This window comes from Macrotis lagotis, chromosome X, assembly GCF_037893015.1.
Source record: "Macrotis lagotis isolate mMagLag1 chromosome X, bilby.v1.9.chrom.fasta, whole genome shotgun sequence".
NCBI classification, from domain to species: Eukaryota; Metazoa; Chordata; class Mammalia; order Peramelemorphia; family Peramelidae; genus Macrotis; species Macrotis lagotis.
The window spans coordinates 255,292,940-255,319,871 of record NC_133666.1 but is presented as its reverse complement, the minus strand read 5'-3'; the positions used below and the strand labels follow the sequence as shown (position 1 = coordinate 255,319,871).

Genomic DNA, 26,932 nt, shown 5'->3' with positions numbered 1-26,932 from the left:
CCACTGCCTTGCAAAAACCTAAAAAAAAAAAACTTGCAAAAAATAAATGGTGAAAACTACCATTGCATATTGTTGGAAAAACAAATAAATAAAAATATTTAAATTTTAAAAATAGGTCCTTTTCCTTATTCTTTCTCTCCTAAAGAATTATTTACAGAAACACAAATAACTCACTGTGCTTCCACTATAGAAATTCCATGAAGAAAGAGTAGAACAAAGTAGATAAATAGCTAGCAGTCATTTTCATATAATATTATAACGATGTCCCTATTAAAAAATTCAAGAAGTAAAGACTAGGAGCAGCTAGGTGGCATAGTGGATAGAGCACCAGCCCTGGAGTCAGGAGTACCTGAGTTCAAATCCAACCACAGACACTTAATAATTACTTAGCTGTGTGGCCTTGGGCAAGTCACTTAACCCCATTGCCTTGCAAAAAAAAAAAGTAAAGACTAAGACTAACTTCTGTTGCGGGGAGGGGTGAGGGAAGCAAAATTAGGGGAAAATTGTAAAACTCAAAATAAATAAAATCTTTCTAAAAAAAAAAAAGAAACCAGGAGGTATGGGAATTCAGGGAAGCCTAGAAGGATTTGGCATGAACTGATGCTGAACGAGATGAGAAGAACCAGAAGAACACTATATACCCCCATCAGCAACATGGGGGCGATAATCAATCTTGATGAACTTGCTCCTTCCAACAGTGAAACAATCAGGCACAATTTGGGGGTATCTGTGATAGAGAATACCATCTGTATCCAGAGAAAGAATTGTAGAGTTTGAACAAAGACCCTATTACCTTTAATTTTTTTTAAAAAAACCCATTATTTTATTATGTAATTTTGCTATCCTTATACTTTATTTTTTTTCTGTTAAGATTATGATTTCTCTCTCATCACATTCAACTTAGATCAATGTATACCATGGAAACAATGTAAAGACTAACAGACTGTCTTCTGTGAGGGGTGGGGGGGAGGGAAGCGAGATTAGGGGGGAAAATTGTAAAACTCAAAATAAATAAATAAATTTTTAAAAAAGAAAAAAAATTCTCAAGAAACAAAGGCAATTTGGGCATGGAGGGAGCTTAAGAAAAGTTCTGTTCTATTCATCAGAGAAAGTAGAGACATTATCTGTCTTCTGTTGGGTGGGCCCAAGCTTAGATAATGATTATCTGGCTACTTCTAGCTATGTGGTAACTTAATGCTATAAGAGTTTGGCATTTTAATGTGGCATATCAAATCCCAAGTGGTCCTGGGGTTCGACTATCATGTCTAAGCATATCATGTCTATTCTCAGATCTAAGTCTAGCCTTAGACTTTCTCTTGAATGCTAATTGTTGTCTTTCAGTGATAGCCAACTCTTCCTGACCCATTTAGGGTTTTCTTGACTAGAATGTTTTGCCATTTCCTTCTCTAGTTCATTTTACAGATGAAGAAATTGAGGCAAACAGAATTAAATAACTTGCCCAGGATCACAGAGCTAGTGTCTGAGGTCAGATTTGAAATCAAGTTTTCTGGACTCCAGACCTGGCCCTTTATTCACTGCCACCTATTTGCCAATTTATTGTCAAATATTGTCATTTCTACTTTTACAACAGCTCTCCTACACATTTGCCTTTCTAAACTCATAATATTTCTCATAATTCTTATACAGGTTCTTGCACTTCTCACCTGGACTAATGCAATAACATTTTATTGATCTCCCTGCCTCAAGTCTCTTCACCACTCTCCAATTCACCTGTTGTTCAGCCGACAAAGTGATTTTCCTGAAGTTCTAATATGGCTTGGTTCTCATCCTGCCTATCTGCTCATTCCTTCTCAGTCTCCTTTACTGAAACTTCATCCAGATCACCATTCAGATGGTATTCTATAGGACTCTGTCTTAGGCCATCTAGTCAGTTCTGCCTCTCTACTATTTCACTTCGTGATCTCAATAACTCTCATGGATTCAGTGACCATCTATCCTTATTTGAGAATCTCCATCCAGCCATAACCTCTCCATTGACTTCTAGTCTCAAATTTCCAAGTACCTCCTGACATCTCCAACTGGATTAAACTATAGACATCATAAACTCAACATGTCAAAACTGATGTCTCATTCATTACTTTTCTCCCTAAATCCTCTCCACTTCTAAACTTCCCTAATACTGGCAAGACCATCATCATCCTCTCAGTCCCTCAGGCTCACAACTTAGGTGTAATAATTCTCATATCATTACTCTCTTTCACCTCCCTCTATACCATATTCAATCTGTTGCCAAAATCTGTCCATTTTACTTTTATAACTTCTCTCAAAATACATAGCCTTCTCTCCTCTGACACCATTACCACTCTGGTAAAGGCCCTCCACTGTTGCAATAGCTTTCTAGTGGGTCTACCTTCCACAAGTCTCTCCCTATTCCAGTCCATTCTCCTCTCAGCTGTCAAAATGTTCTTACTAAAGAGTAAGACTGACCACTGAAGAAAGTCTCACTATTATACATATTAACAGCAGATCAGTGATCAAAGACTCTTAAGATCCATTCTTAAGTGACCTGTTAAGGAAATTGCCAGCTACATCTAGAGACAGAATCGGAATGTAGAGCAAAGCATACTATGTTCACTTTTTAAAACTCCTTTTATGTTTTTTCCTTTTTCTCATTTTCCCCCTTATAGTTTGTTTTTTTACAGATTGACTAATATAAAATATGTTACATGAAATTTTAAATTGTACCAGCTATATCAGATTGTTTGTTGCCATGGGGAGGGGCTGGGAAGGGAGGTTGGTGGAAAATGTGAAATTCAAAAGCTCATAAAAAGATGAATGTTGAAAACTATATACTACTGTTCTAAAAGAAACTATCAATGGTCAGACTCTAGAGAAGTATGGAAAGAATTAAGTGAACTGATGCTGAGCGAAGGGAGCAGAACCAAGAGAACATTGCACACATTAACAACAACATTGGGAGTTGATCAACTATGATGGATGCAGCACCTCTCAGCAGTTCAGAGAGCTAGGACAACCCTGGGACACGTGTTATGGACAATACCCTCTACATCCAGACCAAAAAAAAAAAACAAAAAAACAAAACCAAAAAACCATAAAATCTGAATGAATACTGTTCACCTTTTAAAAATTTCTCTTATGCTTTTCCTTTCTATCTCATGGTTCTATTTCTATTCCCTTAGTCCTAATTCCTCATACACAAAATGACTAATATATAAAAATGTTAAACTCAAATGTACATGTACAACATTTACTAGACTGTTCACTGCTCAGGGGAGAGAGGTGGGAAGGAAGGGTGGAAGGAAATTATGTATTTTATAAATAAGCAAGTGGATGCATGTTGGAAAAACTTTCATAACATAGAACCAGAAAAATAAAATAAAACAGGGGCAGCTAGGTGGTGCAATGGATAAAGCACCGGCCCTAAGGTCAGGAGGACCTGAGTTCAAATCCAGCCTCAGACATTTAATAACTACCTAGCCATGTGACCTTCGGCAAGTCACTTAACCCCAATGCCTTGCAAAAAGCCCCCCAAAAAGAAAAAAATAAAATATCAATCAGAAAACTATCTTTGCATATAATTGGGAAATAAATAAATGGGGGGGAAGAATAAATCTGATTCGGTAAATTCTAAACTCCCTATCATGTTATAATCTGCTGTCTAACCCACTTTTCCAGTTCTCTTATACCTAACACTTCACTATGAACCCTGTGATTCAATGACACTGGCCTCTTCACTGTTTATCATGTAAGATACTCCATGTCTTGACTTTGAACATTTTCAATGGTTATCCCCTCATTCAGCAACTCCTGGCTTTCCCAGCTTCCTTTAGGGTCCAACTAAAATCCCAATTTCTACTAGAAGCTTCTTCTAATCCTTCTTAATTCTAGTGCCTTCCTTCTATTGATCACTTCAAATTTGTTCTGTATATAACTTATCTGTACAAAGCTATTTTTGTGTTGTTTCCTCCATTAGAATTAGAGCTCCCCAACATCAGAGACTATCTTTTATCTTTCTTTACGTGCTCAGCAATTAACACAATGCTGACATAAAGCAGACACTTAATAAATGTTTATTGACTGACTGACTTCATGCACTACACCATTCAGCTATACTGGGCTGGCACATTACTTACCATCTCCTAACTTTTTTTGTCCTAGCATTATTTGCCACAGCAGTCTTCCATGCTTGAAATGCTCTCCCTCCACCTCTTAGTTCCCCTAGCTTTCTTCAAGGCTCAGATCAAATATTGCCTTCTCCAGGAGGCCTTACCAGGTTATCCCCTCCCCCCCCAATCCCCCTGCCCCACTCTTAGGCCATTCCCTGTGAGACTGCCTTTCATTTACTCTGCATATATCTAGGTAAAACAGGTCATTCTTTGCTTCATGTCTTTCTTACCTGCCTTAATCAATGAATGGACTTTGCCTCAGTCAAACTGAAAGCTGTTAAAGATCTTAGCTAAGGTGATGAAATAGATACAGCACTGGCCCTGGATTCAGGAGGACCTGAATTCAAATTCGACCTCAGATACTTAATAATTACCTAGCCATGTGACCTTGGACAAGTCACTTAACACCATTTGCCTTGCAAAAAAAAAAAGATCTTAGCTAAAAAAAAGGTCAAGGTCTCCCACTGCATTCCTGGACCATTTCCAGTCATCCTGATTCCTATCTAGCCCCTGGATCTAGATGACTGCAGAGGAGAAAGTGAGGCTGGTGACTTTTCACAGCCCTTCCTCACTTAAATCCAATTCACTTGCATGTCATGGCATCACCTCCCCGATGTCATGGCCCTCTTTGAGAACAAAGAACAACAGAATGTGAGCATAATGAGAGCAAAGACTGGGTTTTTTGGGGGGAGTTTTGCCTTTCTTTCCTACTCTCCCCACCCCACCACAACTTTCCAATGTTTGGCATTTATTAACTTAGTTTTTTAAAAAAGCATTAAGAAATGCTTATTGAATGACTAATGCTCCCCTACTTCTACTTGTATCAATTAACAGCTTTCAGTTCACTTTCTTCATACACACACACACACACACACACACACACTTCAATTTTATTTAAGACAATGGGGTTGACTTGCCCAAGGTCACACAGCTAGGTAATTATTAAGTGTCTGAAACCAGATTTGAACTCAGGGCCTCTTGACTCTTTCCACTGCACCACCTAGCTGCCCCAGTTTATTTTCTTCTTTTGCTTTTGTGGCATCATTAACTCCCAGATGTTCCAGTTCCAAATTGAGTATGGACTCAAGGAAATAAACTCCCATCTGGGACCCTGACTGCTTTTTTCCTACTTTGTATTATTTCCTACAGTTAGTATATGACTGAATATCCATTCCAAGATAAACCTTCCCAAATTTAGAGATAATCTTGTAGGTCTGAGAAATTCATAGCTCCATCAGAGATAATGTAGAGAAATTTCTTGATAATCAGAGAGAGATGACCATGAGCAAGAAAATACCAAGAAGTTGTTAGGGCAGGACAGAAGTGAGATGAAATTTAAATGTCTCATCGCCATATCCACAGAATGAACTGTGTTCTGATGAGTTTTTAGTATAAGCCTCATAGATTGCAACATTCATTATAAGTTACTGAATCCTATCTTAAGTTTGACAAAATTCAAATGCATCCTAATGAATATTCTTTTTTTTTTGCAAGGCAATGGGGTTAAGTGGCTTGGCCAAGGCCACACAGCTAGGTAATTATTAAGTGTCTGAGGCCGGATTTGAATTCAGGTACTTCTGACTCCAGGGCCAGTGCTCTATCCACTGCATATTCTTTATTTAGTATTTATTTTGTGTGAATCCCTGATTCATATTGTCTAATGGGCACCTTTCTACTATCACTTTGGAGAGATCCAGACCTGCATAGAGTCAGACCTAAGCTATAAGTAAACTGCCCCCAGAATACAGAAATCCAGGTCTAATGAGCCAAATGATGAGCTGGAATAGGGAACAGGCTTTTGTACTGAACAAGACAAATATTGGAAATTTTCGTTGTCTTATTTTCAAAAAAAGTCTAGAAGTAAAGAAAACTTTGAAAAGAACTCATGAAGAGTTCTTTGGACTATGAGTGAAGAAATCTGGATTCCAGTGTATGCATTCAAATTCACTCCAATTGTCTCTTAATTCTTATCAACAGCAAGATAAGATAAAACCTGCACCAGGAATGGCATGAATATTATTCCCTGTGGTCATTTTATGTACCCATTTTCCTGATACTTTAATACTTCAAATATTTATGATTTAATTGAGTTAGTATTAGTTTTAAATAAACTGTTTTTTTTATGTAGTTGTACCCTATGTTTTAGAAAAAGTCATCTGTTTTATAAATTTGGAATGTAAATAATATTAAAATGCTCTGGGATCCTTAGAAGTCTAATTTTGCTTCCCTTCCAATCAATGGGGATGGAAGAGAGGAAAAAGGAAAGGAAAGGAGGAAGAGAGAAAGGGGGGAAAGAAGAGGAGCAAGAGGTTGATAGAAGGCAAAGGGAAAAGGAAAAGATGGAGAGATGAAAGTGAAAAAGAAAGAAGAGTTAAGGAAGAAAGGAAAACAGGAAAAAACGAAGGAAAGAGGGGAAGAGACGGAAAGGCAAGAGGAAGGAAGACAAAAAGAGAATGAAAGAAAAAGGAATAAAGAAGGAAGGAGGAAGGAAGGAAGGAAGGAGGGAGGGAGGGAGGGAGGGAGGGAGGGAAGGAAGGAAGGAAGGAAGGAAGGAAGGAAGGAAGGAAGGAAGGAAGGAAGGAAGGAAGGAAGGAAGGAAAAATTCTTCTCCAAATGTATAAAACTCAATTAACTACCACTGTAGGACACTAAATGGTACCCACAGGACCTGCCTAATGCACTCAGGGAGTACTTTGTTATCCAAGCATTTGACTCATCAATTATGCCATACACACAGCATCAATTCTATTCACACTTGAATCAGTCACAAAGGAAGAGAAGATCATATCAAGCTTACCTTACAGAAGGAATTTGAGAACATTTCTGTCAGCGGCTGTGATACTGCAAGGTGAGTATCTTCTGGGCTGATCTTGAAAACTGTTTCTAAGCACTGAATTGCAACTAGAAAAAAATTAAAGCAGTCAAGGGAAAAAAGCAATGATGAGGAAGTGTTTTTTTTTCCTAGTGGGATCACAATTTATGATAGTTCAGCATTTCTGAGCCAAGAGCATAAGGCAAAATAAATGCTTCAGCTGTATATAGACAATTCTGTTTACAGACCAGCTGTTTCAGGAAAGAAATGTGCATTTATATTAATCATTTAAAAATGTAATCTGGAGGATAAAAGTAGACAATACTTAACCATTACATCACATTAAGTTATTAACAAAGTGCTTACTAATGAAATACTTAAATTATTTAATTCAATTTAGTAACATTTGTTGCTGTTAATTCTTTTTTTACTTTCTTTTTTTTTAAGGTTTTTTTGCAAGGCAATGGGGTTAAGTGGCTTGCCCAAGGCCACACAGTTAGGTTAATTATTAAGTGTCTGAGGGCAGATTTGAACTCAGGTCCTCCTGACTCCAGAGCTGGTGCTCTATCCACTGCACCACCTAGCCACCCCTGCTGTTAATTCTTGAAATTGAATTATGATTAATCACTAATAGAAGGTTAAAAATTAGTCTTTATCTCAAATAAAAAACACAGGGTAAAAGAAATTCCAAAACTAGGAAGAAGCCAATAAAAATAGAAAGTAGCATTTAGGAGACAAAGAACCTGGGTTCAAAGTCTGATTAAGATACTTAGTATCTGTGTTACCTTAAACAAATTATATCCTCCCTAAACCTCAGTCTCTAGGGCAACTAGATGGTGAAGTGGATAGAGCACCAGCCCTGGAGTCAGGAGGAGCTGAATTCAAATCCATCCTCAAACTTGACACTTACTAGGTATATCACCTTGGACAAGATACTTAATTTTGATTACTTCATATCAAGAGCTATTTCTAATTGATCTGAGCCATATCTGACCACTGGATCCAGATGATTCCAGAGAAGAAAACAAGGCTGGGGACTTAGCACAGCACTCCTTCACTCAAATCTTATTTTATTCCCTTGCGTGTCATGACATCACCTCCCTGATGTCATGATCTTCAGGAATGAAGGACAAACAAATCAAGCCTCAGTCTCTGTACTAATAAAATGAGGTGGTTAGGCTATGTGGCTTTTGATTTCTCTTCCTCCAGATCTATGATCTTATTATTTATCTTTTAAAAAGTGTTAAAAATTTTTTACATGTTCTGACATAAAATTAAGGAAAAAATAAAATATGGATATAAAAAAAATCTGATGGTTAGACCTTGTTAGAAAAACTAAAGATAGCATGTATGGTGGGAGTCATAGGAGTCATAAACCCAGTTTATCTTAAGTTTTGTGTCCTTGAGCAAGTTGCTTAACTTTTCTGGTTCTCAGTTGTTTTATCTGTAAAATTAGGTCAAGTTAGCTGACTTCCTCAGTTTTCAAGTTCTACAATTCTGTGACTAACTGAAATTCTGTCCTATTTAAATAACGTATTTTTACACTTATACCATTATCTGTGTATTTATGAATGAAACTATAAGAGTAGTAGGTACAGCATAAGACAGTGGAAAAAAGATAGGACTTGGAGTTAAAAAACTTGAGCTCCACTAGTTATTGTTGTTATTTGCCCTGTGTTTTTGAAGGGGACCAATGATATCATGGGTGACATCTAGACTGTGTGCGGGAATTGAATTAAAGTGAAGCACAGTTGCACACAAAGTCATCAGCCTCATTCTCTTCCTGAGTTATAAAATTCCAGTGGCAAGACAAAGTCAAGACTGGCAAAGGTTCAGGATGCAGTGGATGACCTTTGCTTCTTCAGTGTCTGACTAAGTTTTATGTTCTCATCTGCCCACTCCACAAAGGGAAAGGAAGAGAGTCTTCACATGCTTGGAGAAGACACTCCCCCAACTCAGCAAATTTGTGACCTGTCAGTTACTCTCAACTTGGTTAAACCTATCTGCCAAGACAAGGTTTACTACACATGCTAAACCTTCTCAGATATAGATGAGAAGTGAAGCAGGTAACACCAAAGGTAGTTGAGTAGCCTTCAAAAGGTTCAGTAAGTTCTCACATCAGAGGTGCTAGAACTCCTGAACACCCATACATCAATTACAAGTTGTATATCCTTGGGCAAATCATCTATAATAAGAAAAATGACTACATATTAGACATATACACACATTCATACATATAGATGTATATATATTTAGCATATTTTCTTAATGTTCAATAAGTTACATGAAGACAGGGGATCAATTTTTATCTCTCCCAGCTCCTAACACTATGTTCTGTTCAGAGTAGGTGCTAAAACTCTTAATTGGGGGCGGCTAGGTGGCGCAGTGGATAAAGCACCAGCCCTGGAGTCAGGAGTACCTGGGTTCAAATACAGTCTCAGATACTTAATAATTACCTAGCTGTTCGGCCTTGGGCAAGCCACTTAACCCCATTGCCTAACAAAAAAAAACCCCAAAAAACTCTTAATTGAACCAAAATATCACTAAATTTCTAAGAGTGTGACTTCCTTCAGGTGTCAAATAGGGATAATGTTCATTGTGTCTACTCCACCAGGTTGTTGTAAGGATCAGAGGAGAATAAATGTGTGCAGCTCAAAGTTTAATACTTAAAATTTCAAATTTCCTCATTAAAGAGCCTGTGACTATCCTATGGCATCCCTCCCTACATTTATATAACACCTGCTATGGTATATACCATGCACTGTACTTTGACAAATATTATTTTCTTTGACTCTCAATCCTGCAAAGTAGTCCTCATTTTACAGTTGAGGGGGTGTGTGCTAAGTCACCAGCCTCACTTTCTTCTCCAGAGTCATGTGGGTCTAGTGGTCAGACATGGATCAGAACAACTGTAAAATAAGGGCTTACTTTGCAGGATTGGTAAATCTTCCTTACTTCAGACCCAGCCCTCTATTCACTGCAATGGCTTCAGGTTTCTACCTGAAGCTGACAACAAGCAGAAAACTTACTCTTACTGGGCCTGCCTCGGGCCAGAGTGGTCTTGGGCTGTGTGAACTGTACCTCCCAACTTTTACCCTATCTGTTAAATATATGTTATTTCATTAAATGCTTTTAAAACTAAAAGAAAAAAAAAACTTACTCTTTTTTTTTAACTTTTATTTCAGTTCCCTTTCCCTTCTTCTACCCACTCCCCCATCCTGGAGAAGGCAAGAAATACAATACCCATTATACATATGAAGTCATTCACAACATATTTCCCGTCATATACATGAAGTCATATACAACATTAGACATTCATGTTGTCTTTCTTATACTAGGGGCAGTGTGGGATAGAGGAATGGTATTGCATTTTGAATCAGCAAAGATCTGTTTTTAAATTTTGTCATCAATTAGATGTCATCAGATTAGAACTGTGAACATGAGCAGGTTATCTCTCTGACCTTCAGATGACCTCTCTATAGCATAGAATGCTGCTAGTCACCTCTCTGTATACTCTCTGCTTTCTAGGTTTTCATGCTCAATTCCTGTTCCCTTCTTACCTGTCTTACAACTTTCTCCTGTGTTTTGCAGGATCTTCCTCTATGTTATGCCTACCAAATGTAGGTGAACACCAAGGCTCTATTCAAAGTCCTCTTCTGTGATCTATACTATCTTATTTGGTGATCTCATCAGCTCCCATAGGTTCAATTACTATGTCCAAACTAGATGATTCATGAATCTATACATCTTGTCCTTCTCCTAAGTGCCAATCCCACATCGTGAACAGCTGATCAAACAACTCTGAAAGGATTAACCATCATAATCATCTCAAACTCAACCTGTCCAAAAAAGAACTGATTATCTTTCCACCTAAGTCCACCTTGATTCAAAACCTCTCAATAACTGTCAAGAGCAATTATCCTTCTAGTCATCTAGATTCAAAATCTAGGCATCATCATCAACTCCTCACTCACCCCATGTAACCATTCAATTGTAAAATTTTATTTCTATCACCAATACACTCCTGTACTCATCCATCCCCTTCCCTTATGTGAATACTTATAACTACAAGCTGGGGTCTTCATCATCTCTCAATTGACTAATATAGTGGCCTCCCAATTGTTCTCTCTGCCTCATCTCTTCCTAGTCCATTCCATCCTCCACAAAGCTACCAAAGCGATGTTCTAAAGCACAGGTCTGACCATGCTTCTCAATTAAATTCCTCTAAGACCAAATACAAGCTCCTTACAAATGTTTGACATTTAAAGAATTTCAAAAACTTGGTTCCCCCTCCCACCTATCTTTTCTGTTTTCTTATACATTAATCTCCTTAATGCCATCAGCAATCTTGCCATGCTGGTGAATTTGCTGATTCTCACACAAGACTTTCCATCCCCTATCTCTATGACCTTTGCCTGGTCATCATGCCTGAAATTCTCTTCCTCCTCCCTTGCACATTCTGAACAGAGGGACTACTTAACTGATGTTAAGTGAAGTAAGCAGAACCAGGAGAACATTGTACATTTTAACAGCAAAATTGTGTGTATGATAGATCAGCAAGCCAATGATCAAAGACAATTCTAAAGGACTTGTGATGGGGAAACACCATCCACATCCAAAGAAAGAACTATGGATTTGAATGCAGACCAAATCATATTTTCAATTTTTAAAATTAGTTTTATGCTTTATGCTTTTCCCTCTCATGTTTCTTTTTTCACTTTTGGTCTGATTCTTCTTTCACAACATGACCTATATGGAAATATGTTTAACATGTATAGTACACGTATATGTACTATATCAGATTCCTTGCTTTCAGGGGGAAGAGGGAAGAAGGGAGGGAAGGAGAAAAAATGTGGAACTCAAAATAAGAAAAAAAAATGAATGTTAGCCTGGAAAGAGACATATTCATTGCCACTTCCTCCAGGAGGTCGGTTTTTTTTTAGGGTTTCTTTTAGGGTTTTTTTTTTTTGCAAGGCAAATGGGGTTAAGAAGTGTCTTGCCCAAGGCCACATAGCTAGGTAATTATTAAGTGCCTGAGACAGGATTTGAACCCAGGTACTCCTGACTCCAAGGCCAGTGCTTTATCCACTACGCCACCTAGCCACCCCTCCAGGAGGTCTTTATTGGTTCCTCTAGCTATCAGTACTGCCCCCTTTAAGGTTACCCTGTACCTACTTTGTAAGTATATTGAATAAACCTATAGACAAGTGTTTTCCTCTATTAGAACATAAGCTCCTAAAAGGCAGGATCCAATTTTGCTTTTTCTTGTGCCCACCATACAGGTAGTGATTAATAAGTGTTTGTTGAGTGATTAGTTATTATTGATGAGAAACACTGATTCCAACAGTAACTTCTTTGAATGAGGATCAAATGAGATAATATAGATAGGTGCCTTAAAGTGCCATATAGATGTCAGTTCTTATTATTGCTTTTTTTTACTACTATTGAAGAATATACAGCATCTTCCTTTAGGAAAACACAAAATTATGAAAAAAATCCAATTAAATTCAAGACCCACTTATTTACATTTACTTTTAAAAAGTATTTTATTTTTTCAATAACACGTGGATCCAAATGATGCATAAACACCATGACATAGTTGTTAAGAGGTCTGACCTTGGAACCAGAAGATCTGAGTTCAAGTCCTATTTCTGACACTTACTGTGTGGCCATTTAACCTTGAGTCACCCAGGCAACTCCCTAAGACCAAAACTTACAGAAAATTTGCTTTAGTGGAAAGTTTCCAAACAAGTAGTTCTTTACATTGATCAAACTGTTTTCCTTTTTCAAAAATTCCTAATTTTTTCCCTCCAAGTTCTCTCCTTCCCTTCCTTCCACCCCTTCATTCACCCACTGAGAAGGTAGACAATATGACAGCAATTATACATGTGAAATCACGGAAGTTTTCCATATTAACCATATTAAGCCCCCCAAAATGAGAAAAATTATACTCAATTTGTACTCAGAGTTCATTAGTTCCTTCTTTGGGGGTGGATAGCATTTTTTTCATCATGGATCATTTGCAATTGTCTTGGATCACTTGATCAGAGGAGCGAAGTCTATCACAGTTGATCATAATCACAACAACACTGCATACATTGCGTTGTTATGCATAATGATTATTTGGTTCTTTCTACTTTACTTCATATCATTTAAGCCTTGCCATGTTCCCCTGAAAGCCCAACTCCATTGTGTCTTTTTTTTAAAAAAAAATTTCTTCAATTACGTGTAAAAACAATGTTCATAATCACTGTAAATTTTTTTGAGTTCCAAATTTTCCCTCTTCCTCCTTTCCCTTCTCCCTCATTGAGAAGGCAAGAAATATGATACAGATTATACCTGTGCAGTCATGCAAAACATACTCCCATATTAGTCATGTTGTAAAAAATAAAATAAAATAAACTTTAAAACCAAGAAAAAATAAAATGTTAAAAAAATACTTTCATTTGTAAGCAGATTGCATCAGTTCTTTCTCTGGAGGTGAATAGCATTTTTCAACATAAGTCCTTTGGAAATGTCTTAGATCATTGCATTACTGAGAATAGCAAAGTCATTTACAGTTGTTCACCATACAAAATTGCTGTATGCAACGTTCTCCTGATTTTGTTTATTTCATTAATTCTTTCCAGGTTTTTCTAAAAGCATCCTACTTTCACATATATGGAAATATATGAGAGAGAGAGATAATAATATCCAGTCATAATGATATAACACAACTGGTTCAACCATTCTTCAGTTGATGGACATCCTCCCAGCTTCTAATTCTTTGCCAACACAAAAAGACCCAGTAACAATATTTGTACATATAAGTCCTTTTCCTTTTTCTCTAATCTCTTTGGGATGTAAACTTAGTAGTAACACTGAACAAATTATAGCTAAGTAGTAGAAAAACACTAGGAAAAAAATGAATGTTTTCAAATATGGAGCTGCAAAGATGAAAATCAAGGACAGTTTCTGCCTTCAGAAGCTTGTTTCCAGGAGAAAATAGTAGCATTTGAAGGAAGAGATGAGAGGATTGGTGAAGTTTCTTGGAGGAGGTGACCCAATATGAGAATTAAAGGAAAAGAAAGACTTCTACATCAGAATATTGGGGGAGTTCATGGCAGGTCCATGGATGGAAAATGCAAATAGACAAATTTCATAGACTCTTAGAATTGGAAGGGATTTTAGAAATCTTATCGTCCAACCTATACTTAATAAGAATTCCCTCTCCATCTTACTAGACAAGAGGTCATCCAGCCTTTACTTCAAATCCACAACCATTTATTAAATACCTTTTATATTCCAGGCTTTGTTATAAGTATTAGACAAAAAAAGAAAGATATAAAAATAGTCTCTGCTCTCAAGAAGTTTAACAGGGAAGACAACACACATAAACAATTTTGTAAGATCAGGATAAAGACAGGAAACAACCAACAGAAAGAAGGCAATGATGATGACTGTCTTTCATTCTCAAAAAAAACCATGACATCAGGGGAAGTGATGCCATAACAAGTATATGAATTGGATTTTAGTCACCAGCTTCACTTTCTCCTACAGTCATTTAGGTCCAGTGATCAGGTATCAAACAGAGTGACTGAAGATGGCCCTGGACGCAAGGCAATGAGAGTTAAGTGACTTGTCCAGGGTCACACAGCTAGTAAGTGTCAAGTGTCTGAGGCAATGTGAAAATAACAAAAGCAAAACCTCAAGGGAAAAAGTGAATTAGTCACAGGTCTAATATGAATTCCTGGAAGAGTTAAAGAAAGAGACAATAGTGGTAGGGGGGAAATTGAGAAAAAGAAACTAGAATGATGCAAGAAAATCATGAAAAGAGAATTAACAACTTGGTAAAAGAGGCACAAAAGTCATTAAAGAAAAAGAAAACCTTAAAAAACCTTTGGCCAAACAGAAAACAAGTTACCCTAAAGTTCATTGAAGAAAATAATTCCTCAAAACTTAAAATTGGGCATTTAGTAGCTAAAGATTCCATGAGATATCAAGAAAAATTAAACAAAGTTAAAACAATGAAAATGTGAAAAAAGAAAACATTGGAAAAACAACAATTCCAAAGTTGCCAGGTTAAAGAGAAACTGTCTCAATCAGTCTGAAAAAAAAAAATCATTCAGCTACCATGGAACCACCATCAGGATCACACAAGAATTAGCAACTTCCCACTTTAAAGAAGCAGGGAAAGTGGAATATGATATTCTATAAGGCAAAGGAGTTAGGATTACAACCAAGAATAAAACCCAGAAAAATTAAGTGTACTATTCAGTTGAGTGGGGTAGATATTTAATGAAATAGAGAACTTTTTCAAGCAATTCTGATGACACTACCAGAGCTAAATAAAAATTTGACATTGAAACACAAGACTCAAAAGAAGCATAAAAAGGGAAACATGTACAAGAAATCATAAGTGACTTAATAAAGTTAAATTGTTTACATTTCTAAAGAGGAAGATGATAAATTAACATTTAAGAACTATATCATTCTTAGTGCAGTAAAAAGGTATACACTATAGAAATAGGGCATGAGTATGAATCAATTATGAAAAAAATGAAGAGGTAAGAAAGAGGGATGGACTGAGACAGGGAAGAGGTAAAATGGGGGAAAATTATCTCATATAAATGAGGGTTAAAAGGAAGAGTTTTTATAATGCAGGGAAATTGGGGGGTGTCTAGCAGTACTAGAATCTCACTCTCACTGGAATTGGTTCAAAGTAAGAAGAATATGTATTCACACACTCACTTTATCCAGAATTGTAATTTATCCAAAAAGGGAAATAGGATGGGATAAGAGAAAAGTGGATTGATAAAAAGGGAAGACAAATTAAAGGGGACAGTAGTCAAAAGAAAAACAGAATTTTGAGGAAGGATAGGATAAAAAGAGAAGGACAAAGAGAAGAAAATAGGATGAAGGGAAATATACAATAATCGACTACAAAACTGCATAGAATGAGCTCATGCACAAAACAGAAATGGATATCAGAATGGATTCAAAACTAGAATCCAACACTATGTCTTCAAGAGACCTAACTGGAGGGGGCAGCTAGGTGGCACAGTGGATAGAGCACCGGCCCTGGAGTCAGGAGTACCTGAGTTCAAATCCGACCTCAGACACTTAATAATTACCTAGCTGTGTGGCCTTGGGCAAGTCACTTAACCCCATTGCCTTGCAAAAAAAAAGAGAGAGAGAGACCTAATTGGAGTGGAAAGGCATAAAAAGAGAATTAAAATAAGGAGCTGAAGTAAAATCTATTATGCTTTAGCTGACGCAAAAAAGACAGAAATAAAAATTATGATCTCAACCATCGCAAAAGCAAAAATTGAGTCTAATTAAAAGAAATAATCTAGCAAACTACATTTTGCTAAAAAGAGACCATAGGCAATGAAATAATATGAAAAAAACTGCAGTAAGTTTTTCTGATAAAGGTCTCTCAGATATATAGGAAACTGAGTCAAATTTATAAAAATAAGAGTCATTCTCCAAATGATAAATGGTTAAAGGATATGAACAGGAAATTTTCCAAAATCCAAACTAACTATAGTCATATGAAAAAATGCTCTAAACCTTTACTGATTAGAGAATTTCAAGTTAGAACAATTCACTTATCAAAAATGACAAATGAGGGAGGGTATATGGAAAAACAGTACAAAGCTAATGAATTGTTGATTTAAAAAACAGTCTACCAATCTCTGTTTCTCTATCTATTCTTTTCTTTTTTCAAAATTTATTTTATTTTTAATTTATGGAATAAAGCAAGGATTTCCATAGCATAGTATAATAAAAAAAGATGATTGCACATAAGAAGACAAAAACAAGAAAACAGTCTAATCTTTCTAGAGAACCATTTGGAACTATGCCTAAAGGGTTATAAAACTGCATATCCTTTGGTTCAGCAATATAACTACTAAGTCTGTACTCCAAAATGATCAAAGAAAAAAAGGAAAAGATATCAGTACCAAAATATTTTTAATAGCTCTTTTCGTGGTGGCAAAGAATTGGCAACTGGGGATAACCCATCAACTGGGGAATAACTGAACAAATTATAAACTATGATTGTGAAATAATATTACTGTGCTATAAGAAAGAATGAGGGGAGGTGTTTTAGGAAAACATGGCACTAGATGAAGTGATATAAAGTAAAATGAACGAACCAAGAGATCATGGTACACAATAACAGCTACACTGTAATGATGATCAACTGTGAAACACTTAGCTATTCTGATCAATATAATTCCAAGAATTCATGATGAAAAATACTATCTCCAGAGAGACAACTTTGGAACTCTTGAGTGCAGATTGAAATATAATTGTCTCACTTTTCTTATTTTTTTTTTTGCTGGGGGGCAATATGTCTAATAAAGAAATGTGTTTTGTGTAATTTAATATGTATAACTGCTATCATATTGCTTGCCCTTCTCAGTGGGTGGGTTGGGGCCAGAAGGGGGAGAATTTCAAAGAAGGTTCAATATAAAAAAGATAAATAGATTTATTTTTTAAAATGTAAGTCTTCTGATGCTAAGATCAGGGTTCTTTCCATGACTCTATACTGTCTGTTAAATTCAATCCAAAAAATGATCCCTTCTATTATTCTTTCAAATGTTTCTCATATCCATTCCTTTCTTTTAAACTGGTAAAACCCTACTCAGACTCCTCAATCTGCATAAAAAGAAGATGTGGAGCAGCTGGTTTACCTTCAACACTCTCTTTTCATAGGCATTTTCAAGGTCTGCTTTGTAGAGTAATTTAACTTTGCTCCTAGTTGTTAAAATGTAACACCAGAAGACAGGTCTGTAATATGCTATATTCATAACATTCACCTAAAAGTAGGGTGTTATTTTGTTTGGTTTTTGTTTTTAAAAATAGAACCTGAGTTCTAGTTAAATAATATATTCCTAAAATGTTCAGATATTAGATTAGCACACATTCAGAGTTGATAGAAGAGTCTCCTAACACAGATATAGAAGAAATTATTTTTAGAAAAAAAGGTGTCAAATGCCATACATAAATAGAAATAATAAATATATTAATGGTGAATAATTTCAATGAGAAAGTAATCTATAACTAATAATAAAAACTAGCATTTAACATTATGTTCAGGCTCTTTAGAGAATCTTGTCACTCATCCTTGTAACTAAAGCATTATACTATTAATAGGAACATTGAACCAGAGGTCAGGAAATCTGGGTTCTATTTGCACTATGATTTATTCACTGTGTGACCATGGACAAGGGAATTAAGTCCCAATTTCTTCATCTTTAAAATGGGAATAATATTTGCCTATTTATGCCACAGTGTTATTTGCTAAGAAAGCAAAACCTTACTTGTCCTAAATATATGAGTCATTATTCTATACCAAAATAATAGACTCTTTGGTTTTTGTCAATCTATTTGTACTTCTTGTTCTTCATTTCTAAAATGGGGAAATAATCCAGTATCTTCCTGAATAAATCACAATATAACCTTTTCTTTTCCTTCAACCTACTGACTTCCTATTCAAGTTTTACAATTCAGCTTATTCCATGAAGCCTTCTCTGCACCATCCAGTTGATAATAACTTTCCTACACTTTGATATCATGTAACACTTTATTCCCATCTTTCTTATGAACTTAAATTATAGTTATTTATGCTCATATCTTGTTCCCTATTACTAGATTAGCTTCATGGAAGCAAGAGATTAAGTTTTATCTGTTTGTACAATTCACTCAGTTTCAAACACCGTGCTCTTTTCCTGCTTTGGATGGTTAATGTCTATTGAATTATATTGGAAAATAATGAAACATATTGCCTTGAGTGCTATTAATGCAAAAGTAATTTTTTTAAAAAAAACTAGAAAATAGGCCTACCTGTAGCCCAAAAGAGAGTTGTTTACTTTTTCACTAAATGATAATACCACTTTATAAGAAAACATTAATAAGATGGTTTCAGAAAAGACTTGTATGAACTAATACAGAATGAAATGAACAGAACCAGGAGAATTACAGACACCAACAACAACAATATGGTAAAGACAAATGCCACTGGAAGCCTTGGGAACTCTGATCAATAAAATTACCAACCAAAATTCCAGGAGACTCATGATTAAACATTCTACTTATCTCCTAATAGAGAGTTAATAAACTCAGAGTGAAGACTGAGATTTTAAGACTTAGCAAATGTCAAAATTTGTTTTATTATACATATTTGTTATATATTTTGCCTGATTTCTCAATCGGCACTTGGGTTGGTGAGAGGGGAGGGGGAGAGAAGGTAGATTTTCATGAAAATAAAATAAATATCCATTTTTTTTAAATAAATGCTTTGCCAAAGAACCAAAACAAAGAAAATTATAGACCAATCTCCCTAATTAAAATTGTTAGAAATTTTAAATAAAATTTTAACAAAGATTATAGCAAGTTATCACTAGAATAATACACAATGATTAGGTAGAATACATACTAGCTATGCAGGGATGGTTCAGTATTAGGAAAACCAGCAAAATTGATCAAATCAATAACAAAATTAAAAGAAATCATATGATTATCTCACTAGATGCTGAAAAGGCCTTTGACAAAATACAGCATCTATTACTATTAAAAATACCAGAGTGCATAGGAAAATAAATGCTCACAAAAAAAAAAAAAAGAATGGTCTAGTAAATGGAAGGGCAGCCTTTGAAACAGGAAGACCTAATTTTAAGACCTGTCTATGAAATCATGGGCAAAGCTAATCTACCTCATAGTGTGAAGAAATGAATTATTAATATGAGTCGGTGGAAGGAGTTTTCACATGAGGAGTGCCCCACAGAGATACAATCCAAAGTATGAACCCCCAAATCACAATGTTTATATAGAAGTAGCTTGAAAACACATTAACTCACATCATCTCAGTTGATTCTCATTGCCTCTATGAGGCAAGTAGAGCAGATATTATTTCCCCTTTACATATAAAGAAACAAATGCAAAATGGTTAAATTTTGACTCAAAATCACATAGTGAATTAGTAATAAAGTATGACTTATTCTAGGGCTTAAACTTACACTATTATTTTCATATTCAACTAGATTAGGCTCAAAGAGCTAAAAAAAAAAGGTGGGGGGGCAGTCACACAAATAGGCTGGCAACATTCTGAATGCCATGTAAAAAAGTCTAAGGCACCATATTTTTTGCTGCATACAACACTAAAAATAGGATTCAAAGTCTTGGTGAAAAGAAGGACTCGATTATATTTCTGATACTTTATATTCTCTCATAAAGCGCATAGTCTCTTTCTGTTAGAAAACAAATCTCTCTGTTAGGGTGATTTTGCTTATCCATTTGACACATGGTAACCCAAATTCATATGCTTCCCTCTATCACTTACTTGACCTTTCACTGGTCAGAACACTAAAAATCACCAGCAATTTCATTACAAAACTGGACTGATGACAATATTCTCCAACTCTCTGGCCATATGTCAACTGTTATTCATGACAACCCTGGAAAGGAATTCCCCCATCACCAAAGGCAAATAAATTTTAAACAAAGGCCCAGTTTTCATTCCTTCCTCCTAAAAGCCTATCCACAAGGGAGGCTCTCTCAGAAGTCAATGTGAGAGCTGTCCCTTTGGAAGAAACATATCTTGAAAAAGGAAATGATAACTGGACCACCATTCATTACCTTTTACCCAATACACTGCCTCACTGCAGTAATTAAATCTTTCAGGCCACAAGGAAGGTAGGCTCAGCGAACCACCACAAATCCATCTGCTGAATTCTACTGCTGCTAAGGCTATTTTTAACTTGCATTTTCTTATGAAGGAACATAAACTCAAGAAAGCATGTGATAGTGACATTCTCTGTGACTGTGGAGCACCTAACTGAACAATAAAAAGGCTTATAGAGAGCAAAAAAGCTTTGATATTCTGATGGGGAAAATTTCTCTGTTCTAGATAAGCAACTTTCAAATATACAATTGCTCAGAGGTTTTCACCTGTGGTACAATGATTAAGTTCTTCCATGGTGCTATTTTCTTCATCCACTTACTTTTTCAAGAAATCTTTATGTCAGTATAATCAATTGTAAACAGCATACAATTTCTTATTAATTAAAAAAACAACCCTAGAGAAATCATTAGAATGGCCAAGACATTTTCTTTTATCATAGCATCTCTTCCTGAAAGGTCAACAAAATATTTTGAATTTACCTTAAAACATAATTAGCAGCTCCTTCTAAAGTTACCACTAATCTAGCAACTATTAAATCAGATGTATTTTTCTTCCATCTTTAACCTCCTTGATCTCTGCAGCAAGTACCACCACTGATCATCCCCTCCCTGGGGGTTTTCCTTCTGACAGCTCCTTTTCAATCTCCTTTGCTAGATTAGCCTTCCTATCATCTCTCCTAGCTGTGCCACAGCAAGAAACGTCATACCCTGGGTCCTCTTCTCTTTCTATTTGTTGTTGCTGTCCTATCAGTTCAGTCATATCTCACTGGAGTGGTTTGCCATTTGCTTCTTCAGCTTATTTTATAGATAAGGAACTCAGACAAACAGTTAACACAGCTAGTTAGTAAGTAAGATGAACCTCCCTGACTTCAGACCCTGCACTCTCTCCACTTTGCCGCCCAGCAGCCCTTCTCTTTCTAAACTCTTGGTGATCTCCAGGTCCCATGAGTTTTATTTATCATATATATATGCAGATGATGGCCAGATCTGTAAATCTTGTCTCTCTTCTAAATTGAATCCCACATCCTGAACTGCTTAATGGACATTTTAAATGGAAGACTCCATAGGCATCTCTTCTACCCATTCAAAAAGGAATTCGTTGATAACTCCTTTAAATCATTATTCTTTCTAACTTGATTGTTGCTCAGGGTTTCCACTACCCTTCTAGTTACCCAGGTCTGCAAATATAGAATCATTCTCTACCTCTCATTCTCTATATCCAATTACATACCAAATCTTGTGGATTTTATCTTTTGTAGCAATCCTTTTCTCTCTATTCATGTGGCCATCACCATAGTTCAGACCTTCATCAACTCTTGCCTGGATTGCAATAACCCCCTCATTGGTCTTGTTGCCTCCAAAGCTCTCCTACTTCTAAATCATTCAACCCAAAGGTGCTACATGATATTCCTGAAACTATGCTCTCTTCATGTTACTCTACTGCTAAATTTACTTCAGAGGGTCCCTATTATTACAAGGATTAAATACAAATTCCTCTCTTTGGCATTTAAAGCCTTTTATGACCTGGTGCCTGTGTACCTTTCCAGTTTTATTCTACATTATTCCCTTTATGTACTACCCAGTTCAGTGCAACGGGCCTTCTTGCTATACCTCATACGCAACACTCCATTTTCTATCCTGAACCTTTGTACCCCCACCCACCCCCCCATGCCAGGAATATATTCCCTCATCTCTGATACGCTGAATCTCTAGTTTGTTTCAAAACTAATTTCAGGAGATTTTTCTCTGACCTTCCTAGCTGCTAGATCTTCCATTTATTTTCTATATATTTACATGCACATATATATATATACATATATATATATATATATATATGTATATATATATAGTCTTTCTAAATAAGATATAAGTCCCTTGAGAGGGTAGGAAAAATTCATCTTTGTTTTTACTTCCCTAACATCTAGAACAGTGCCTACAACCATGGTAAGTATACATGTGAATGCTATGTGAATACATAGCCTATTTGTGCCCGACCTGTGATAGAGCATTCTGAGCTCATATTGGTCTCATCAGCCACAACTGGACACACTGTAACTCTAATGTAGTGATATCCTTTTGAGCCTCTTCAATAATGAAGGACAAGAACCAGTTGTTTAAAATTTGTAGATTTTTTTAAAACCATACTTCAGGTATTTGTGGTTTCATTAGGATTCTCTTATCTGATAAGCAGAATAATCCCCTTTGATTTAGTCAATGTCTTTCAAAAGTACCCCTTGACAAAAAAATTCTTCACTCTGAAGTCAACTTGGAGCATCTCTGAATGTAGCTAGGCTGATCCCTGAGGACAGGCACATAGACCATACTTAAAGCCTGTAGTGAGATTTCACAGAGCTTTCATTCCTCTGGACCAATCTCCATGCCAAAGTCACTTCCATGCCCTTAGTGAGGCAATAAAGACTCTAGTGTTTATGGTTATAATAATCATTTATATTTATATAGTTTTATATAATTTGTAAATTGCTTTATGTGTGTTATTCTTATTTGATCCTTACAACAACTCTGTGAAGTAGGTACTATTATTATCCCCATCTTCAGGTATGGAAATGGATGCTAAGAAGGATTAAGTGACTTGACCAGGGTCATGTAGCTAATAAGTGTCAGAGAAAGTGATTTGAACTCAGTTTTTATTGACTCCAGATCCAGTATTCTATCCAATGAGCTACTGGCTGCTTCATTAAAACCATTAAGATGCTTCATAAAAACTATCATAAAAAGCAGACACCTAGTTGTCCATTAACATTACCTTCCAAGCTTTCCTGTTCATCTGAAGTGTAAGTATCTATCTGGCTTTGTTCCCGCAAGAAATGGATAACTGCATAGACGAGATGCTTGATGGATGACATTGTTCAAGTTTAGACAATGGTCCCTTACCTAAGAGAAAGAAAAATATTAAGTTCACAAATATAGTTTACTAAGAAGAGACATGAAACTTAAAAATTAAATCATTTTGGGTCACATGTATGATTTAATTAATGTTGAGAACTCTTGGTGAGAAAATTCCCTCTCCCAACCCTGAAAGGCAAATGCTCTGAAATGTGAAGTCATGGAGAATTTCCATGAGTACTGGATGCTTAAGTGACTTGCCTAAGGTCAAACAATCAGTAGGTGTCTGAGGCTCTACAACTACATTACAAAATTACACCTTAAAAACCAACATTAGGGGCAGCTAGGTGGTGCAGTGGAAGGGCAGCTAGGTGGTGCAGTGGATAGAGCACCAGCCCTGGAGTCAGGAGTACTTGGGTTCAAATCTGGTCTCAGACACTTAATAATTACCTAGCTGTGTGGCCTTGGGCAAGCCACTTAACCCCATTGCCTAGCAAAAACTAAAAAAAACAAAAACAAAAACACAACAACAACAACAACAACATTAGCTAGTGATGCAGTGGATAAAGCACCAGCCCTGGAGTCAGGAGGACCTGAGTTCAAACCTGACCTCAGAAACTTAATAATAACTTAACTGTGTGGCCTTGGACAAGCCACTTTAACCCCATCGCCTTGCAAAAACCTAAAAAAAAAAATCAACATTAATTTTTTTAAGTCAAGTGAACTCACAGGTTTATTGCAGATGATATATATATATATATATATATATATATATATATAGTAATGCTGTATTAGATTAGGTAAGAGAGTTTTATCTAAGAAAAAATTTTCTCTAAGAGAGCATGCTGAATTTAAGTAAGCCTGTCAGGTTCCATAAAGACCTAGATAGATATACATCTCTGTGTCCATGTATATCTAATTATTGAAACTTTTTTTTAATCAATCATTGCCTCAGGGACTACTTAAATACTTTGTCCTGACGGAGAATCAAAACACTGTCACCTTAGCTCTGACTTCTGATAATGATCATTCTACTAATTCCAAAACCAGTCAAGCCTTTGTATTCCTGTCACAACTTTGAGGCGATTCAACTTGTTTAGCTTGTCTCATAGAGTAAACGATACAAATGGCACAGTATTTAAATGCATCATCATGGGGGCTGGAGGCAGACTCTCTTATTTCTAATAATCGGTCTAAAGAACTCGTGGGGGGTAATAATGGCAATGGAAAGAGCGCGTGTACGAGTGCCGGCTCCGTACGTGGAAGGGGGAAACGGACCTGCACCTGTCAGATGGCACAGTGAGCGACGCTGCGAATACCCCTTAATACGGCACATCGCGTGTGGAACTTCGCCCAGCGGGGCTTGCAACTTGTACCAACACCCATTCACAGGCACTGCCCAACAGTGAGAGGCATGCGGGGCCGGCCTGCGCGGCGCCCCTGCCCGCGGCCGGCGGGGCTCCCGGGCCAGGGCCAGGGTGTGGTGCCCGCCGCGGGCTTCCTCGCCCCCCCGCCTCTCTGTGCTTGACGTTCTCGGAGGATGGAGCGGGCGCTGGGCCCGGGGCTGCGGGTGCTGCCCGCCGCCCTCCGGCCTCCCGCCGCCGCTCCGCGCGGGGGGCGAGGGGACCCGAGGGAGGCTCCGTCCCCGCCCGCGCCCCCCCAGCGCCGGCGGCGCCCTCCTGCTCCCCCAGCGCGGGGGGCCCGCCCGCACAAGCCCCCTTACCCGGCCAGAAGGACGCGCGGCGAGGACGCAGCTCCCGGCCGCGGGCTGCCCAGCACCGCGTCTCCCGCGGCTCCGCCCGGCCCGACGCCGCCCCGCCCCCGCCGCTCCTCTCCGCCCGGCACGCGGGGGCGCGGGCGCGCGGCCGCGGCCGGAAGTGGGCGCCGGCGTGCGGCTGTCACACGCGGGCGGAGCCGCGGGACCCGCCGCAGCCTGCCGGCCCGGCCCAGCCCAGCGCAGCGCAGCACCGCGGGCGCCGCCGCGACCCCCGGCCGCCCGCCCTCCTCATGCTCGCCCGGGGCTTTTCGGCGTGGCAAGGCCTCAGGTACCCACCCGCCCCGCCGCGCCCCCACCTCTCATTCCACCCCCGGGAGCGCCTGCATGCCCCCTTTGTTTGCCCGCGACCCTCGCCGCCACCCGCCCGGAGTTGGCTCTGAGCTCGCCCTGTGCCCCGACCCCTAAGGGCGGATCCGTGCTGCAGCGAACGGGCCGCGCTCGGCCGGCCTCGCCGGCATCCTTCCCCTTCCTTCCAAATTCCCGGCCTCCCAGTAGTTCGGAGGGTTAGTTGGCACCGCGTGCAAAATTGATTTCTGGGGCCAGCTTCATTCTGGTCAGTCCTGGGATGGGGGCTTTGGAATTGCCCGGTGAAGAGACTAGACTGGCCTTCACCCGCCCATCAGTATTCCTCCAGGTGCCCTTGTGCACCCACATCCTTCTCAAACACTGTATATGGAGAGCTTAAAACTCTCCCCTGCCAGCCAGTTGTAAGAGCTGAAACAAGCAAAGTCCTTACATCTCCTAGACAACCGTAGAATCCTAGATGAAGAGGTGGCGTGGATCTTAGACATTTCTATTCTGGACGTTTTTCTCAGTTTCCCAAGTGTAAAATGGGAATCCACCTTATTTCAGCACTTACTTCCTAGGGCTATTGTGAGGGTCGAATGAGATATTGGCAAAGTTCTTAAAACATTGTAGGTGCTTAATATATGATTGTTTCCTTTATTCTAGTTTGTTTGTTTTTTTTTTTTTGCAAAGCAACGGGGTTAGGTGGCTTGCCCAAGGCCACACAGCTAGGTCATTATTAAGTGTCTGAGGCCGGATTTGAACCCAGGTACTCCTGACTCCACTGCACCACCTAGCCACCCTGTTTCCTTTATTCTAATACTTCCTTTCTTTTTCTGTTCCAGTCCCCTCCCAAAGTAAGCCAAATAGTACAAAGGAAAAGTAGGATTAGAACTCAAGCTTTGGGAGGCTAGCTGGCACAGTGGATAGAGCACCGGCCTTGGAGTCAGGAGTACCTGGGTTCAAATCCAGTCTCAGACACTTAATAATGACCTAGCTCTGTGGCCTTGGGCAAGCCACTTAACCCCATTGCCTTGCAAAAAAAAGAACTCAAGCTTTGGGGCTGCTAGGTGGCAGTGGATAGAGCATTGGTCCTGGAGTTAGGAGTACCTGAGTCAAATCCAGTCTCAGACACTTAATAATGACCTAACTGTGTGACCTTGGGCAAGCCACTTAACCCTGTTGCCTTGCAAAAACCTAAAAAAACAAAAACAAAAAAGAACTCTAGCCTTGAGACTCCTTGTGCAGCCATTCTTTCCACTACACCATCCCAGTGTGTCTTTATAACTTTCCAGCTGTTTAGAGTTTCATCTTTTTATATTGTAGACTTTATTTTCCTAATGCTGGAGTAGCAAGGTTTCTGGACTTGGCATCACAAAGACTTGGGTCCAAATGCTA

The 26,932-nt window shown here is 38.1% G+C and overlaps 2 protein-coding genes across 3 annotated transcripts in view; one reads left to right on the top strand and one right to left on the bottom strand.

The window, feature by feature from the left end:
- SGTB (small glutamine rich tetratricopeptide repeat co-chaperone beta) overlaps positions 1 to 25,296 on the bottom strand; it is an 80,477-nt gene extending 55,181 nt beyond the window's left edge. Inside the window, exons 1-3 of one of the 2 annotated variants that reach the window (XM_074200286.1) lie at positions 25,196 to 25,296; positions 23,393 to 23,520; positions 6,946 to 7,049 (exon numbers count right to left, since the gene is read on the bottom strand). In XM_074200286.1, coding sequence (XP_074056387.1) covers positions 6,946 to 7,049; positions 23,393 to 23,492 — 204 coding nt within the window. In that variant the 5' untranslated portion in view covers positions 23,493 to 23,520; positions 25,196 to 25,296. Of the gene's footprint in view, positions 1 to 6,945; positions 7,050 to 23,392; positions 23,521 to 24,750; positions 24,771 to 25,195 lie in introns of those variants that run through there. The other variant, XM_074200287.1, reaches the window with a different exon arrangement.
- A 126-nt stretch (positions 25,297 to 25,422) lies between these two features.
- Positions 25,423 to 26,932, top strand: part of NLN (neurolysin) — a 145,137-nt gene continuing 143,627 nt past the window's right edge. The window contains exon 1 of the mRNA XM_074207493.1: positions 25,423 to 25,517. Coding sequence (XP_074063594.1) covers positions 25,480 to 25,517 — 38 coding nt within the window. The 5' untranslated portion in view covers positions 25,423 to 25,479. The remainder of the gene's footprint in view (positions 25,518 to 26,932) is intronic.